This window comes from Miniopterus natalensis, chromosome 1 (assembly GCF_054644295.1).
Source record: "Miniopterus natalensis isolate mMinNat1 chromosome 1, mMinNat1.hap1, whole genome shotgun sequence".
Lineage (NCBI taxonomy): Eukaryota > Metazoa > Chordata > Mammalia > Chiroptera > Miniopteridae > Miniopterus > Miniopterus natalensis.
Genome location: NC_142081.1, coordinates 68,472,096 through 68,490,972, shown reverse-complemented (window position 1 = coordinate 68,490,972; position 18,877 = coordinate 68,472,096). Strand labels below are relative to the sequence as shown.

Here is an 18,877-nt window from a genome sequence, read left to right as displayed (position 1 = left end):
ATGGGTAGATTGAGTTTGTGCCTGGCAATGTCCAGTACGTTGGCGGATGGATATTCATATGTATGTAGAATCGTGACAGTTGGGCTGGTGATATACTTTTGGGAATCTTTAGTGTATAGATAGTAGTTGAAATCACAGTAGCAGATGAGATGATCTTGGGCCAGGATATAGAAAAGGGGGAGAAAAAGGCTTAGGACAGTATTCTGAGCAATACCAACATTGAGGGACAAATAATTCTGCAAAAAGGTGGAGAAAAAGCATCTAGAGTGATGGGTGGAAAATGGGAGATGGTGAGTGGAGGAGAGCAATTTGAGGAGTCAGTGGCCGACAGTGTCCAATTTGATAAGAGGCCCAGTGTGATAAGGAGTGGAGTCGTTTGGATTTATCAACATGGAGGTCACTGGTGATTTTGGAGAGGGAAATTTCAGGGCATTGTGGGTGGAGTCAGAGTTCAGAGTTTATTCATCCAATCAAATTTGAATGTCTACTGTGTGCCTAGTTCTGGGGTAGGCTTCAGGGATACAAGGATGACTGTTACTCAGTCTGCCCTCTGTAGCTCACAGTTGATGGGAGAGACAGTTATGTGAATCATTGTAATGCAGTGTGGTTAAATGAGGGGAATGTGGCAGCCCAGAGGAGAGGCTACACAGCCAAAGGTGGCCTGTCTGGAGAGACTGTTAAATAAGATAAGTAATGGAAATCATTTGGAATTGGCAAATAGGAGGCAAAGGGAAACCGTCAGTCTTTTCAGTGGAGTGGTGGCGTGGATGTCAGACAACGGAAGGGCAGGGAGTGTAAATATACTTTCCAGAAGATTGACTCTGAAGGCAAGAAGGGTGGTTGTTAGAGGGAGAGACCAGGGTTGAGGGAGGAGTTTATGGGGAAGATTTAAGCCTGCCTTAGCTTGGTTTGGGGGTATATTTCTGGAAAAGTTGGATGAGATATCTTTACCTTACAAAAAGGTCTTCTCCGTGGCTGGAATGCTTCGGTGCCCTGAGTCAGCATTTCTCTCCCTTGAACAATGCAGAGGACTCCCACATCCCTTTGGGAGGCAGCAGTCATGGTGGTTAAGAGCACGGAATCAAGCAGGTTGAATTTATTATTAGCCTCAGATTCCTCATCTCTAGAATGGGGTCTCCATCTGATGGAGGCGTGACCTATGTTTCTGCCATACTGTACTTTCATCCATTTCTACTCAAATGGTGACAATTTCAAGAGAGCAAATAAAGGTTTCTGCTTCTGTAGGAGTGGCTTACTGTCCCCCTATAGGTATAATCTTCCTTTAAAACTGCTGATGAATTACAGCTCTAGATAGACTAGCACTGTTAATAGACCTAGAAATCACTTACCAATTACTATTTAGGTCAGCGATTTTCAAGCTTTTCATCCCATGGCACACAAACTAATTACTAAAATTCTGCGGCACACCAAAAAGATATATTTTTTTGCCGATTTGACAAAAAAAATAGGTATAATTTTGATTCATGCACACCAGACTGCTGTTGTGTTTGTTGTAATTTTTTAATTTGACAATCGAAGGGAAAAGAGCTCAGTGCCCTTGACTAAATAGTCAGGTGTGGCATGTTTTAAAAATTCTTGCGGCATACCAATGTGCTTGCGGTGGCATACCAGTAGAAAATCGCTGGCTTAGGTAAATTTTTTTGTATGCATGGGTGACTTTACTTGCTGCTTATTTCATCATCAGGGTAATCACATGTTGCCCCTTCTGCCAGGAATTCTTTCTCCCCTCCCCCAACCCCAGCCTCCAGATACTCAGTCCAGGTAACAGTAGTCCTGGTACCCATCTGCAGCCCCTCACTGCCCAGACTGGATGGGTTACCTCACAGTGACTTTCATACTTTAATTCTTATAATTGCACATGCTCACTTTTCTGTGAAGGCTGGGGTCTGGGTATTAATCACAGAGTCTGTACAGGGCCTGGAACACAGTGAGTGCTCCGTACATGCTTGTTGGGTGGATTTATTAATTCTGCGTTCAGAAGGAACCTTGCTGTCTTGTCCAGGGTACTATAAATGGTTACTTTTTGCAACCAGAGATGGCCCTTCCTGAGGCTGATTATTCTGGTTTTCAGGGTTCTTCGAGATTGCTCCAGCTCTCTGCAGCCACTACCCCAGGGGAGAAAGTCCCACTCGCAGTCCCACATCCCTGAATCCAAATAGGAAGGCACATGGAGTGGTGGAATGCATACCAGCTTTGGAGCTGGCCTGAGTGAATTCAGTTTTCTTAATTGTAAGATAAAGATAAAACACCTGCCCGACTGGGTGTGGCTCAGGGGTTGATCATTGACCTAGGATCCAGGAGATCGCTGTTCGATTCCTGGTCAGGGCACATGCCCGGGTTGCGGGCTCAATCCCTAGTCGGGGGTGTGCAGGAGGCAGCTGATCAATGAATCATCATTGATGTTTCAACTCTCCCTCCCTCTCCTGTCCTTTCTCTGAAATCAATAAAGATATATTAAAAAAAAAAAAAAAGATAACACACCTAGGAGGGCTGAGGTTTCTTCCTCTTTGCAGGAAAGGTGGAACTTTTCTCTTGGCAGAGGCAGGGCTAGGTGTCCAAAAGTCCAGCTCTACCCAACGGCCCTTTCTTTGGCGCTGACATGCTTTGGCCCACTGTCAGCAGCGTGGGGTCATTCTGCTCCTGCCTACACTTGCCCACCATATGACTTAGTTTTTTTGGTCTAGTTTGTTGTTGTTAATCCTCACCCAAGGATATTTTTCCATTGCTTTTCAGAGAGAGTGGAAGGGAAAGAAGGAGGGAGAGAAAGAGAGAGAGAGAGAGAGAGAGAGAGAGAGAGAGAGGGAGAAACACCGAAGTGAGAGAGACACATCAACCGGTTGCCTCCTGAATGCGCCCTGACCTGGGCTGGGGATTGAACCTGTGACCCTACCATGTGGGCTGACACCACAACCACTGAGCCACACCGGCCAGGGCTGGTCTAGTTTTTTGCCTTTTGCTGACAGGACATTTTACCTCCTGTGTGTTCAGTCTGCCTGCTATACCAGTCAGCCAGCAACACATATTCAGGGTCCTTCGTGAACAGACAGACTACTGCAGCCTTTGTGTCCCTGACACTAGTGACTTGCATTCAATAAATGTTGACTAGGTGAATGAACAGAAGATATGGTTCTAGGTTCCGCTTGGCTGAGAAGGGGACTGTGTGCTTTTGGCTCTCAGAGTGGTGGTGGTGGTGGGGCTGGGGCTGCTGTAGGAATTGGGCAGAGGGGAGGGCAGGCAGTTTATACTGAGTCTCCTAACACTGCTTGTGGGCTGTAAAGGACTTCGGATCTCTGTATATTTGTCTGACAGCTTTGGCCACATGTCCCCTGCAGCTTTTCTTGGTACTAAAATGACTGACTTCATGCACTTGTGGCTAATGAGGTAGAACAGCCAGATACTGGGCCCCCAACTGATATTTGCCCTTTGAACTTTATACTTGGAAGCTGGTTATCGCTCCACTCCCGGAGGGGTTTTCCCAAGAGTCATTTTAAGTTCATGGTAGGGAAACTTTCATTTCATGTTCCACATTCACAGCAACAAAAAGGCTGGGGTCTAAGTCTTGGCTTCTTTCTGGTGTGGGGGTCAGTGTGAACTTTGGAGCAAACTTCAACAGTGAGGGGGTAGAGTTCTGTGATGGTTTGATTCTCAAGGCTCTTCATGGGTTCACCCTTGTTCTCTTCCTTTATCTGTTCTCTTTCTCTGCCTCAGAAGAGCCTAGAGGAAGTTGGGAAGGAGTCAGGGAGAGTGGGTCCCAACCCTGGCTGTACATTGAAATTACCTAGGGGGTTTAAAAACATACTCATGGCCCTTTCCTCTCCCTCCCTGTTCCCCCAACCAAATAAATCTGTACCACTGGGCAGAAGAATGGGAACTTGCTTGGAGAATGTGAATTGAAGAAGCAGAAAGTTGCTGCTGAGGGGAACTGATGGGAATAAAGCTTCTCAGTTGTCACTGTGCTTTAGGATCACCTGGGGAGCTTTGAAAACATGCTGATGCCTGAGTTCCACCCCAGTTTCTGATTTCATTGCTTGGGTGGGGCCTGAGCACTGGACTTTGTTAAAGCTTGTCAAGCGGGGCCAATGTGCAGCCAGGATAGAGAAGCGCTGAGTTAAGTGAAGGGTTTAGGTTGCTTATATGTGATTACCTTATGTAAGGTAGCACAGCCAAAGCAGGCAGATCATTAGACTTCCCTGGGAACCCTGCGCAGAACCCCTGCAGCAGAACTCCCGAGGCAGAACCCCAGGGCTGTAGGTGAATGTTCCTCAGGGGATTCTGATGCTCACTCAGGCTTGGGTCCTGTTTCTGAGGACCTGAGTTGGACCTAGCTGAGCAAACCAGGAAAGCTCCAATTAGTAAGGACTACCCAGCTTTGAGAAGGGAGGGGATGGATGGTTTCATAGGAGCTCCTCTTGGTGCACACTGCCTGCTTGCTCCCTCAAAGTGGTGCCGAGCCACGGCGGCTAAAGTGCTGACTGCGTTTCAGGAGGCAGAGTAGGAGGACTCTGATTCAGTGACGCATAGGGACTTTCTTGGTGTGTCTTCCTGCCAGATGCTCTCACCCATGATGCCTGAGTAAGCGAAAGGTTCTCTAGCCTGAAAAGTTAAGAGTTCGAGGACCATCTGTTCTCTGAGAGTTATAACAACACCTAGGAAGGATGGAAGAAATAATATGTCAAGGAAGCCAGGAAGAGAAAGTGAACTGTAAGGTGTAGAGAGTACCCTAAACCAGCTTTAGGCAACACAAACAAACAAAACAGGCAGTAGAGAAAAGGAGGAAAAACTTGAAATGTCTGGCTTTAGGCAACAGATCTGAGGCTTTTTTTGAGAGTGTAAATCTGATCCCTCTGCGGAAACAGCAGTGGTAGAGTATTCTGGGGACATGGGTACTAGCAGGCCTGAGCATACCAGTTAAGGGGCTTGGCTGTCCCCGAGCAATGTGACTCTGAGTACACATAGACCAGCCTAATGCAGAGACGTGTCGTTTTTCTTGAGCAACATGTGATGAAAAGCTTGTTCACACCAACTATGCCAAAGACCACTAACTATTCTTCTGCCAATTCCTTTGGGATGAATGGCATTACTAGTCAGAAGATACCTGAGGTGTGTCACTGGTGACTTCGAAATTCAAGATAGTGAAGTGAGAGGCGGGTGGAATTTTCATCTCACTGTCAATTGAAGGCTGTGTATGTGAAGGAAAAGAACACAGAATAGGGTGCCTGATTGTAAATGCTAAGATACCAGAAAAATGGGCTCTGGCAAAGGACAGAGCAGATTTCATAGGGATTGGAAGAGATGTGTTTAATAAAGCTTTAAATTGAAATTTTAAAGGAAAGGAGAAAATGCACAGATAATAGTATAAATCTGGGTATTTTGGAGACTTTGAGGTATTATATAGAAAGGAGAATAAAGATGGAAAAGTTGCTCTGTAATGCATTTAGAGAAAATAAGATAGAAGATTGGGAATGATGTTTTTGGACTCATATCTATAAACCTTTAAGGCTAATAAACTTATTTATGTGTGTTTTTTTTTTACTACAAGGTGGAAACAATTTCATACCTGATTAAAACAATTTCATACTTTCATACTTGAAAGAGTATATTTTTCCCAGCTGGTGTGGCTCAGCGGTTGAGCATCAACCTATGATCTAGGAGATTGCGGTTCGATTCCTGGTCAGGGCACATGCCCAGGTTATGGGCTCGATCCCTAGTCAGGGGCATGCAGGATGCAGCTGATCAATGACTCTCTCATCATTGATGTCTCTTTTTTAAAATATCTTTATTGATTTCAGAGAGAGGAAGGGAGAGGGAGAGAGAGAGAGAAATATCAATGATGAGAGTCATTGATCGGCTGCCTCCTGCACGCCCCCGACTGGGGATCAAGCCCGCAACCCGGGCATGTGCCCTGACCAGGAATCGAACCATGGTCTCCCAGATCCTAGGTCAATGCTCAATGGCTGAACCACACCCGGCGAGGCTCATCATTGATGTTTCTACCTCTCTCTCCCTCTCCCTTCCTCTCTCTGAAATCAATAAAGATATATTGAGAAAGAAGAAAAGAAGAAAGAAAGAAAGAAAGAAAGAAAGAAAGAAAGAAAGAAAGAAAGAAAGAAAGGAAGGAAGGAAGAAAGAAAGAATTTTGTTCAAAAACGATGGATTTTCCAGAAGAGCTGAGACTAATGTAGTATATCAAAGACAGATGTGCTTGCATGAGGACCTGCCATAATAAGGGATGCCTGCTCCCCCTGGGCAAGGCCACATTTTGATTCTTTTGATTACAGTGAGAGGGAAATTTCAATACACCAAGATACAGAGACCTGTCAAAGAATTTTACTTCCCCAATGAATGTAATGAACAGTATCACCCAATACTGCTTCCAGCTCTGCCTGAAGGTGGGTTTCTTCTTACAGCTAAATAGAAATTACAGAAAAGTGGCCCATCTCTTAGAAGGGACACTAGGACACCAGCCTCTGTTACTCCTATCTGCTTACATTGGGGAGAATCATTACATGCCGTTGTCAGAGGTTCTCAGGATCCATCTAGGGAATTTTCCTGAAGGTCTCTCATAGTAAGAGTGCATGGAAATGAATCCTCATCTTAAGGGAAGAAGTGTGGTGACGAGAACAAGAGGATAAAAGCAGAAAGAGTAGGAATGATGTAATTGTGGGTGTAGACTGCACACTGTAGGTCAGAGGGGGACTATTTTGCTTTCTTAATAGAGATTATAAAGTTTGTACAAAAGGGAAAATAAGGTAGTGAAAGAAGTCTCAAGTCCCTGAGCAGCTTTGCTCAAGTTAGTTGCATTCTGTTAAAAGCAGCACCTCTATAAATTTTAAAAAATGGTTTATTATGGCCCTGGCCAGGTGGCTCAGGTGGTTGGAGCGCCGTCCCATACACCAAAAAGGTTCAGGTGCGATTCCTGGTCAGGGCACATACCTAGGTTTCGGGTTTGGTCCCCAGTTGGGCATGTATGGGTGGCAACTGATCACTGCTTCTCTCTCGCATCGATGTTTCCCTCTCTTTCTCCCTTCCTTGCTCTCTAAAATCAGTAAACATATCCTGGGGTAAGGATTTTTAAAAAAACATTTATTATGGAAAATTTCAAGCACATCCAAAAGTAGAGTGAATAATATGATGAACTCCCAGGGCTCGTGAATGACAACATTGTTTTATCTATACTCCAACTACCCCACTCTCACCCCACTAGATTATTCTTACTACTTTTTTGCTTTTTTTAAAAAGCTTTATTAACTTCACAGTATGTAATGAGCATCTTTCCATGCAATAGGTAAAACTCCCCTGCTGACAGAAACCTACAAATTCACAACCTTCAATTAGAAACTGGTAAAAGGAGATCCACCGGAAACAAGCAACACCAAAAGGTTTACCATGAAGGTACATCACGAACATGTAGGTTTAGGAAGCAGGTGTATCTCCCTCTTAACTTGAGGGAAACCATCAGGATTCAAAGCAGAAGGCAAAACTCATTGCCATGGTCCTGGCGAGGGGGTCAGCGCTAACTGCCCGCAGACTATGGCTTAACTGCTTTCCCCTCATCTTTTCCATCAGCTGTCTCATGTCCTCCCCAATCCTTTCCATATTCTCTCGTCTCATCCTTGCCTGTGGCTCTCTAAGACTCTGACCCCTGTCCCATCTATACTGTAGGATGGGCTGCCTAAGAGGGGGCCACCTGTTCCTCTAGGCACATACTATTCACCAGCTTCCAAAGGGCAGGCCACGGGCTCTCTGTTATTAGCACCTTGCTACTTACCATCCATTTTTTCATTTTCCTGGTTGGCATTTTCCACGCTGAGATTTCTTTACCACTTGTTCCTCTTTAGACCCCTTTGCTCTTGGGCCTATTCTCCTCCTCCGATCCTTGCTGTGAGTGCCCTGCAGCAACACTTGGACCCGCAGACCTGCTACCCCTCGCCTCCGCCTCCTACTGTTGGGGATCCCCTAGCTCGTGGGTCTTCAGGGCCACTGGAAGCAGGAACTGAGAAGGGTGCGAGTGGCCACTGGGTCTGACATATGAGCAAGGCACCACCCCACTATATTGTTAAAAGCAAATCCAAGACATCAGACCATTTAACCTGTAAAGGCTTCAATATGAATCTCAAAAGGATAAGGGCGTATTTATTATTATTATTAAAATAACCAGGGGAAATGTGGAATCCTTGTGAGGAAGTGACTATGCTTACTCAGCGTTGGTACCTCCCAGAAAAAGAAATGCTAGGCTTCCTCTAAAATATACTCTAAATTTTAGGCAGAGATTGCAGAAAAGTTCAGGGCAAAGAATTATAATTTCATAGCTAGGGATTAAAAAAAAAAAAAGCCCAGGATCTTCTTTAAAGTGAAATTCTGATAAAATAGTTGAAAATTATCTTATTTAGGAAGAAAAGGAAAGTCACCTGAAGAAACCAATGTGATTGAACACATTGCTTTTTGGTGAGCTTAGATTTTTAGAAACAAGATACACAAGAAATAGTGAGAGGTGACATACCTAAGACTAAGTATAGGGGTGGCCCAGAACTGCAAGAAGGGTGTCCTGAAGGTTAATGCCCAGCATAAACTAAGGTCTGAAGAAGAGACTGAGGACAATAAAAGGCTCTAGAGGCATGCTGAGAGTGAGAATAGCAAGGGCATGGCAGTTAGTTCTATGAAAGTAGATGGTGGCTAGAAAGAAGCAAGCCTATTTTTCTTCTAACTTCTCCTAGCAGACGGTTGCTAACCTAGAAAGGGTTCAATAAAAAAACCAACAGGCCAACAGATCTAGGCCAACAAAAATGCAAGACCAAGAAAGTTAAGGAGATAGTAATAAAGCATGTCATTGCTTTAAATGTCTTTAACTATCCACTTGCAGACAAATGGAAAGAATTTATAATTAGTTGAAATGACACAATTACCACCAGGCATCTCCAGGATCTGGGAGAACAGGAAGGGTGTGAAATGAAGCTGTCAAGTGATGTATTAGTTTCCTATTGCTGCTTTAACAAATACCAATTATTGACTTAAAACAACACAAATTTATTATTTTAACTGTCCTATAGGTCAGAAGTCTTCACTGGGTCTCACTGGGCCAAAACCAAGGTATCAGCAGTGCCTAGGGGAGAATGCATTTTCTCGCCTTTTGTAGCTTTTAGAGGCTGTCCTCATTCCTTAGCTCATGGACCCCTTTCATCTTCAAAGCCAGCAGTAGCTAGTCAAGTCTTTCTTAATATCCCATCACTCCGAGGCTGATTCTTCTGCCTCCCAGGGCCATTGTTCTGCCTACCACAAGAAAGAGGCAGACTCTGAGCATTCCGCACTGACAATTTGAAGTTGATTCCTGCCCAAATTCTAGGATCACCTGGTTAGCAAAGTATGAGAAGAAAGGAGACTCTCTAGTAATCTGTATAGATTCACTAAAAACAAGCCATGCTAAGCTAACCGTATTTTTTTGTTCAATTTTAATTTATTGAAGTGCAATATACACCAAGAAACAGTGCACATTATAAGTGTACAGCTTGATGAATTTTCACAAATTGAACACATGTGTAACCAGCTCCTACATCAAGAAAGCAGCCCTCGCCCTGCTGGGGTGGCTCAGTGTTTGGGCGTTGACCTATGATTCAGGAGATCACTGTTTGATTCCCGGTCAGGGCATGTGCCCGGGTTGCAGGCTTGATCCCTGGCGGGGGACTGTGCGGGAGGCAGCCCATCAATGACTCTCGCATCACTGATATTTCTATCTCTTTCTCCCTCTTCTTCCTCTATCTGAAATCAATAAAAATACGAAAAAAAGAAAAAAAAAGAAAGCAGCCCTCGAACCTCTGCCCCCTGCCCCCTGCAAGTTGAAGAAACTGGATTTTTAGCCTGAAAGAGGGAAGACCCAAGGGGAACAGGATGTAAATATTTAATGATAAGAAAGACCCTTATGTGGAAGAGGCTTTAGCTTGATTCTGTGTAGCTCCAGAGGAGAGGCCTAAAACTACTGGGTAGAAGTTGTGAGGAAGACATTTTTGGCTTAGTGGAAAGAAGAGCTATTGATCTCTTTTAAAAAATGGAATGATTTGTCTAGTAAAGTATTGCCGTTTTATAGTCTCTGGGCATTTGAAACAGAAAATGGATTCAATAGCGGCCTAAGTTTTGTGTGTTACATTGTATGAATTTAAAACTAATGGTGCTGGGAGAATTGTAGGCTTACCATTCTTTTTCAGGGACTTCTTAGTTTGGGCATCTACACTAAATCTGGGCACCTGATCCTGAGTGGGCGTGCAAGCTTCTTTCTGTTCTGGATCTACCTAGGTGGTGCTTTCCTGGCTTTTAGTTCCAGAGTGGATGCTGAGCCTTAGTGCCAGAACTAGCCTCCTACTCCAGGAGCCCATGGAGGCTGGGTTTGATGATTCATTTAGGAGCATTTTTTTAGATTCTTATTGGAGTGACTTCTTCACAGCTTTTCCTTTTTCCAAAGCAGGTGTCAAAGCAGGGAGGGAGCTGCACCTGAGTCAAGGGTCCAAAGTGAATTCAGGCCATCTTCCTGTGGACTTGGGCCAGTGTTGGGTGGAGACTGAATTGCACCTAGAGATAGGAGGGCAGGGCATCGCTGTCCTTGAGGTTAACTTGCAGCTGCCTCTATTCTAACTCCATGGTCTTCCCCTTTCCCTGCCTCTGAAGCAGGAGGTTGGGCTGCACTTCAAGAACAGTGCACTTGGCTGGGTTCTGGGGCCTCTGGTCAGCTGTATCTGTTGGGGGTGGGGACAGAGAGCCCAGTCAGCACTGCTGCTTGCCATACCCATTTCCTGCTTCATGGCCAAGAGGCCCTGGAGGAAGCTGGGTTTGGGAGAGGGTGAGGCAGTGCCTCTCTTCAGGCAGTGCCTCTGCCTCCTGGTTTCTTTCCACAGGATTCTCTTCTCCATTAAAACTAAGCCCCCTGTGCTCAATGCAGAGAGCAGATCTTGGCAAGATGGTGGGACAGTGGCTGAGAAAGAAGGTTGAGTGTGGGGGGCTGGGGACTGGCCGATAAAAGGAGGGATACAAATGGGTGGATATGGGAGTAGAGAAGCAGTGGGCCCAAAATGTAAACAATCCATGTATTTCATTTCAGAATTTGTTGTGATAAGGGACAGCTGAAAACAGGACCTGTGGCACAGGGCTGCAGACTGACTGAAGCAGAACTCGTGCCATAGCCTATCCCAGTTTGCTACTGTGACCCGTGGATTTACGGTTACCCTGAGGGCTAACCATGAATTTTATGAAAGCATCCGTAGTCCCTGGTGTTTGGGGTTCTATTTGTAAGACAGAAGCAGAGCCCCAGGGTTAGGGGCAGGGGTTGCAGGAGGAAGAGAAGGGGCTTGAGGGCTGTTGACCGGCTGGAGGCAGAAGTCCAGTGGGGAGCAGGGATGGGAGGCTGGCTGAGGAGGATCAACAGATCTGGAAGATTGTGGAGGGTGAGGTATGGGCACCTCAGCCATTTTGTAGGGTTCTTGTGGAGACTATGCCTTTAATTATTAACAGCACTGAGGAGGCCTGAAATTATGGGTATATTTTTACCCAGCCCTGTGATGAGATGTGATTGTTTTATCAGGCAGAAAAGCAAGTACTTGCATGGACAGGAATGTCCCTTCTCTGGGAAGAGCAGAAAGGAATTTGGGCAGTGAGTAGAATAGGAAGGTTATAAGGGAAGGGAGAGAGAGACAGAAGAAAGGACTGCTATTCTGAGAGGCTGGTCTTTCCTGCTTCTCAGGGTGAAGTGGCCTCTGGTCAGAGTGTGATGAGGCCAGGACACAACAAAATGGGAGAACTAGGGACACTGAAGGACACACCGCTGCCAGAACTGAGACGGAGTACTTCCTGATCGTACTGGTGACCTGAGGCAGGCAAGCCCAGCACTGGGCCTCACTTTCTCCACCGATAAGGCAGTCTGACTCTGACCTTGCCCTTTGAGGCCTTGGGAGGACTGTAAGTCATCCTTTTTGTGCTCCAGTTGCTGAGCTGGGAAGGAGGGAGCAGTGAAACGATTCACTCTGTCGCAGTGGGGAAGGTATGGTGTAGGTGCCTGCCTGCCTGTGTAAGAGGTTGGTGGGGGACTGAGGAACATGCAGCTGAATTTCAGAATTGTTTCTTTTGACACTCTTCTTTGCCACATCCTGGGGCTACTGGTCAACCTCACAGCATATGTGGACTTCCCTTCTTGAATTTCTTCTTCTGAAGTGGATTGTAACTTTTTGTGGAGGGTAATGGATTTCTCTTAGGTTCTGACAAAAGCTATGAACCCTTTTCTTAGAAAAATGCATATACTTTGGACATATCTACATAACGCTTTACAAAGCATTTCAGGCCTTGTGGTAGCCCTAGGTTAAGAACTCTGGCTCTGAGGGCAATCTATGAGTGGACTTTACTGCTCTTCCAGGTAAAGGGAGTGCCTCTACCTCAGGGGAGGGACTTGAGGAATATTTATGTCTCTTATTTTTTCATTGTCCAGTCAGGAGAAACGCCCTGTCCCCGTTCTGTAGGAGTCTTGGTTCCAAGAATCTTTCCAAGCACAAAAACAAGCAGCTGAGCTGGCAGGCATCTTAATCGTTGGCCAAGAGTCCTGAACTGCCGGCCCAGACATTGGATAGGTCATAAAGGACTCGTCAAGGTTAATAGTAATACCACAGCATCAGAGTGCTGGGTCCTGGAGCCCATATCAGGGGGTAGGAGGGTGAAGAGGGGGCAGAAACCATGTTTTCAGAGACAACAGCCGGAACACATCCTAATTCTCTACAGCTACCAGTTGCCTCCCACTGCTGTGAGCACTTTTGTATGTAAGCAAATCCGTACTTTGTTTTGTGTCTCCTGTTTGTGTCATCCTGCTGAGGATGTGTGTACATGTGGTGCTATGTACACAGGTGCTCAGCAAGTTCATTTGCATGATAATGGTGAGGCCATTCTGGGCAGGTTTCTAATGTAGTGCAGGTCTGAGCCCAAAATTTGTTTTTGGCCGAAGGTCTATTTTGGTAACTGGTACTGGAAAAATTGCATGACAGTCTAAGGCCCTCTGGATGGTGAAGTCGGTCACCAATCAGTATTCTTTTTCTTTCAGGTCTCTTAACCTTCGTTAACTGTGCCTATGTCAAGTGGGGAACAAGGGTACAGGATTTTTCCACCTATGCTAAAGTATTGGCTCTGATCGGTGTCATCATCGCAGGCATTGTTAAACTTGGCCAGGGTAAGAAATAACAACTACTAACATTTGTTAAGCATTTCCTGAGTCACACTCTTCGAAGGGCCCTTTGTGTGTTATCTCATTTGGCAGGTCCTATTATTCCCATTTTATAGATAAGAAAGCTGAGGCTTCAGAATTAAGTATTTTGCCCAAGACCCTAGCTATTAAGCAGTAGAGCTGAAATATGTACCCAGGCACGGACCCCAAAGCCTGTCCTTCAACTTCTATGCACGCTGCTGCCCAGCAGAGGATGATCTCGGCAATAGGGCTGACAGCCAAGAGTTCAATGGCTTTTGCAGACTGTCAAGCCTAATGCTGTGGCTATGATTGTTCTCCCCTTGGGAATAAGCAAAGGTAGAAATGAACTCCTTATACCCACTCCTCTTATTTCCAGGTCTGAACACCTACCCTACAACTACTCTGTTGACCTGGGCATAGAGTCCTGCCCTTCCTTTATCCCCGTATCAGCTCAGTCAGGTGTTAGAAAGGAGGCAGAATTGGGCAGCTTGCAGGGCAGGACAGAACGGCATCACTCCTGTTCTCCAGCCCTTCTCCTAGGAATCCACCCTGGGCCTTCCTGTCAAGATCCCCATGCTGTACCCTGCATTTGACCCATCACTGTAAATGTGCCTTTTCTATTCTTTGTTCCTTCACTGATAGCCTTGCTGCTTAGTTATACTCTTCCACTCCTTTACTGGATCACCTTGAGGTTGGGGAGGTTACTAACCCTTCTTCTTTTCCATGTTTTATGGGTTCCAGGGGCCTCGAATCACTTTGAGAATTCCTTTGAGGGTTCATCATTTGCAATGGGTGACATTGCCCTAGCACTGTACTCAGCTCTGTTCTCCTACTCGGGCTGGGATACCCTCAACTATGTCACTGAGGAGATCAAGAACCCTGAGAGGTAGGTACCTCACCATCAGCTTTCCATGGCAATGATAGCCATCATTTACTGAGCTTCTGCTGTATGCCACACAGCATACCACTTAGATTTTTATCAGCCCCATTTTAATAGATGTGAGGCCTGAGGCCCAGAAAGTAGCTTGTCTGTGATCACAGTAACAGCTACGTGAACTTTCTTGTGTGTTTAAAAAGTTTTTTCAAGGCCTTTTCACAATTGTTCTTTTATCCCTGTATTAAGGCAGGTTGTACCATGTGCTCATGTATGCTTTTACATTTTCCTTGATAAGTCTTTCACCCACTCTTATCCCCACATAGAGAACTTAAGGTCATAGACTTCCAGAAACCTTCCTGTTTTCCTTCTGATCCCTTGTTTCTTAAATACTTACTGGCTTAATGGTATTGTTTCAGTCATTCAATGGTATCACCTCACCATTGTTACTCTAAATTACCCCCTAGTCATGCAGAGTGAAGAGCACTAGACAGGGATTCAAAGGGCCTATCCACTGATTTGTTGGATGACCTTGAGAGAGTCCCTGACATCTGTCGGCTACCTTATGTCTGAGTGGGTTGAATAATATGATCTCCAGAGCCTTTCCTGGCTGTAAAATTCAATGGCTCTGGGAACTAAGATTTGCCAGGGAGTATGTTTAAGTTTTTAGCCAAAATAATAATAATAAATTCCTTCTGGCTTTGAGAAACAAAGAATACTCTTGGTATACTTCCAGTGTTGCAACCCTGGGAGCAGACAACAGAAGCAGGATTAAGGCCTGGGTGGTGCTTCCACCTACTGGACAGAAGCCGAGAATGACTTGAGAGTATTTATACTGCCCCCCTTCCAGCTCCTCCCTCCTCCAGTCTCACTGTGAAGACTTGAGAAGTCTTTGCATCTTTCTTTTGGCCACTGGTTAGAATGGTACCCAAGGTTCTCAAACTGAGTAAGGGGGTGGGGTGGACATTATCTCCCAGGTTGCTTGTTCATATACACACATTATTCTTCCTACTGAAGGACTATCGTTTTCTGGAGACATTAGATTTCACAATTGGCCTCCATAATTTCTTCTTATATATTTCTTAACCTTAAGACAAATTTCCCAATACTTACATTTTAATTTTTTTTCAGCGTTCACAATTTTAGAGAAAGAATTCTTGGATGTAACCCCCCCCCCCCATCTTCCTGTGCTATTGTGATGATGTGACAGTTGTTAACCCTTTTTTTGGGCATAGTAGCACTTTCTCCAAATGTGATATTCCTTTCCCTTAATGCTCTTTAGTTCTTAAAAGTTCAAAGCTTAAGCTACTATCCTAGGCAACAAAGGCAAAGGCACTGGGGAAATGCCACAAGTGTGACAGAATCTAAGGATTAAAGGAGAGATGGGGATGCAACTATGGACTAACGTATCTACTATTCTATTTGGCTGTAGGAATTTACCCCTCTCCATTGCCATTTCCATGCCCATTGTCACCATCATCTACATCTTGACCAATGTGGCCTATTACACCGTGCTAGACATGAGGGACATCCTGGCCAGTGATGCTGTTGCTGTGGTAAATGATTTTCACTAGCAGAAGGCTGAGGGTTTTTGAGCTTCTAGGTATAGTGCAGCTCTTGAAAGTCTCAGTAGATAGTTCTTAAAAGGACACTGGGATACTGGGCTTTGCAAGGAGGTACTGTTACCCCTGTTGTGGAAGGGTTGGAGTTCAAGTAGTGGGAATCTAGGGGCATGTCTGTCCTTGCCTTTCATCCCTAATGACTCTTTTCCTTAGACTTTTGCAGACCAGATTTTTGGAATATTCAACTGGACAATTCCACTGGCAGTTGCATTATCCTGTTTTGGTGGCCTCAATGCCTCCATTGTGGCTGCTTCTAGGTATGAGTGGTGTCTTTTACTGGAGGGTCTTCTGAAACCTATGGCTAGGGGGAGGTAGGGTTTATAGGATTGACTTTAGTCACTGTGCTCCCCAAATGACATTCGCAGCCTCTAGTTATTACTAATCCTTATATTGAGCTCCATTCCATATTACCTAAACTTTCTTGGAGGGGATGGCAGAGATGGAGGGCTCTGTGGCTCATGAACCAGACCGCACTTGGTGTTTCTCAGCCTCTCCTATCTTACCCAAAATAGGCTTTTCTTTGTGGGCTCAAGAGAAGGCCATCTCCCCGATGCTATTTGCATGATTCACGTCCATCGTTTCACCCCAGTGCCTGCTCTGCTCTTCAATGTAAGTGATTCCAAGGATGAGGCTGAAAGCCAGATTGTGGGGGAAACTTTATTAAAAGTAGATGCAACTGTCCTAGTTTCCTAAAAGCTCTAAAGGAGATTCTAATAGAAAAAATACTGATAGGACATACTGTGGACAAGGCATTCTGCTAACTGCTGCAGTGGTTCCTAAGGAGAATCTATCTTCTCTGAGGAGTGGTAACCTTTGGATCAGGATAAGGCATAAAGCACATGGGATACATTGTAATGACTGCCCTGATAGTGAAGATATAGTTTTAAGGAAAGAAGCGAATCACTTCCATGGGGGTAGAGGATGAATGAGGAAAGACTTCTTTGACCAAGGGCATTCGAAGTAGATTTTTTTTCATCCTCGCTGGAGGATATTTTTTCCATTGCTTTTTCAGAGAGTGGAAGGGAGAGAGGGAGAAACATGGATGTGAGAGAGACACATCGATTGGTTGCCTCCTGCATGCACCCTGACGGGCCAGGGAACAAGCCTGCAACTGAGGTATGTGCCCTTGGCTGAAATCGAACCCGGGACCCTTCAGTTCGTGGGCTGACACTTTAACCACTGAGTCAAACCGGCTAAGGCTTGAAGTAGATTTTTAAGGTTAGGGTTGCAAATGGTAGTAGAGATGGGCTTTAGGTTAAGAGAAACAGCATCAGAAAGTTCAAAGGTAGAGCAATATGGAGATGAGTAGTAGATGATAAGCTGAAAATGTAGGTTGGAATCATTACAGGGAGGCTTTTAAGCAAAATATTTTTGAGGAATTGTTTTGAGCTGTGCTTTATAGGGGTTGAAGAATGGGCTGAAAAACCAAATGAGGCTATTGACTTAATAGAAAAGGAATGAGATATTAAAACTCAGGTGCTAAAGAGAATGGGAACAGAAAAGGACAGATGGGGAGGCTCGGAGGACTGGGAAAAGGGGACGGGTTTGGTAAAGGGGAGTGAAAAATACCTTAAGTAACAAAGGCCTTGAGGAGCTGATTGTGCTTACAGGGTATCATGGCATTGATCTACTTGTGTGTGGAGGACATCTTCCAGCTCATTAACTACTACAGCTTCAGCTACTGGTTCTTTGTGGGGCTCTCAATTGTGGGTCAGCTTTATCTGCGCTGGAAGGAGCCTGAGCGACCTCGTTCACTCAAGGTAACTCACCTCCATCCCACCTCTGCTCCATCTGCCCTGGGGACTCTTACAAGATGGTTTATTCAGAAACTTTTGTCTAGGACTTGCTGGTGGCAGTGTGTTGAGACAGAGCGGATGAAAAGGCAGCTAGCTCACTGCTCTAAATCTTTTGGCTGTCAATCCTGAGCTAATTTCCAGTTTTCTTCTGTGCCCTTAGCTCAGCCTTTTCTTCCCCATTGTCTTCTGCTGCTGCACCATCTTCCTGGTGGTCATTCCACTTTACAGTGATACCATCAACTCCCTCATTGGCATTGGCATTGGCCTCTCAGGACTGCCCTTTTACTTCTTCATCATCAGAGTGCCAGAACACAAACGACCTCACTGCCTCCGAAGGATTGTGGGTAAGATTTGGATCCTCAGGTTGGCTTGGCTAATACACAACTTTTTTTTTTTTTTTGCCTTTTCTGCAAATTCTGTCCCAAGTCACCTTTGCCATAGCCCTTTCCTGTTGTTACCCTAAGGCTTAACTAAATTGTCTCCTCGGGCCCAACCTTATTCAGTGCCACTGGAACTCAGCCCAGTTGACCTCTTGAATTTTGATTCAAACTTCTCTTTGTAGCATCTACCACACGGTACCTCCAGGTTCTATGTATGTCAGTTGCTGCAGAGATGGACTTGGAAGATGGAGAGATGCCCAAGCAACGAGATCCCAAGTCTAACTAAATAATACACAGAATCCTGAGATATGAAAAGCAGAACCTCTTGCCTTCTACTGGTTGAAGCCAAGGAAGTTGAAAAGGAAAGCTTACTTCTTTAGAGGCACCTGTCCAGAAGCCTGGTCTAGGCAGCTTCAACAACCTTTGAACTTGCTTTTTTGAGAGATGGACAGTAATTTATTTGTTTTGCTACATATTGTTCCAGATTTTTTTAAAGGGGTGATAAAGCAGACTGGTGGGAGCATGTCAGGTGTGGGTTTGGTTATTCTAGAAGCACATTCCCATGTGTTAGACGTTTACTCACTTTGGGGGAGTGCCTACCTATGCCTCTTTTCCTTTAAAAGGGTCAAAAATGCTCCAAACTTCCTGTCTCCTTTAAAGAGACATGGAACTGTATAGGTGCTGGACAATAAAAGGGTTATGTTCCTAAGCTTTGAGGGTCTTCATTTTATATGGTGTCTCTGAGGGCAGTTCCTATTAGCGTGGCAAGAAAACTAAAAACAATCTAATGCTTAAAAGTATCAGAGTATTTCTTCCCTCTCAAGCCCGTTGCTGAGGCTGATGCAACCAATCTCTGCACCTAAGCTGCTGCAGCAAAATGTTAAGGTTGTTAGATAAAAACTGTATCAATGTCCATTCTTCTTCATTACCACTAAGAATTTGAGCACATCTACTTCTTGAAGGATATTTTATAGGTAACC

At 45.0% G+C, this 18,877-nt stretch overlaps 1 protein-coding gene and 1 pseudogene across 1 annotated transcript in view; one reads left to right on the top strand and one right to left on the bottom strand.

Moving 5' to 3' along the window:
- Window positions 1-18,606, top strand: part of SLC7A7 (solute carrier family 7 member 7) — a 30,866-nt gene extending 12,260 nt beyond the window's left edge. Inside the window, exons 3-10 of the mRNA XM_016205796.2 lie at window positions 13,085-13,210; window positions 13,967-14,111; window positions 15,532-15,655; window positions 15,875-15,978; window positions 16,234-16,330; window positions 17,332-17,481; window positions 17,678-17,861; window positions 18,080-18,606. Coding sequence (XP_016061282.2) covers window positions 13,085-13,210; window positions 13,967-14,111; window positions 15,532-15,655; window positions 15,875-15,978; window positions 16,234-16,330; window positions 17,332-17,481; window positions 17,678-17,861; window positions 18,080-18,183 — 1,034 coding nt within the window. The 3' untranslated portion in view covers window positions 18,184-18,606. The remainder of the gene's footprint in view (window positions 1-13,084; window positions 13,211-13,966; window positions 14,112-15,531; window positions 15,656-15,874; window positions 15,979-16,233; window positions 16,331-17,331; window positions 17,482-17,677; window positions 17,862-18,079) is intronic.
- Window positions 7,484-9,319, bottom strand: LOC148094189 (protein BEX2-like; annotated as a pseudogene).
- Window positions 18,607-18,877: the final 271 nt, after the last annotated feature.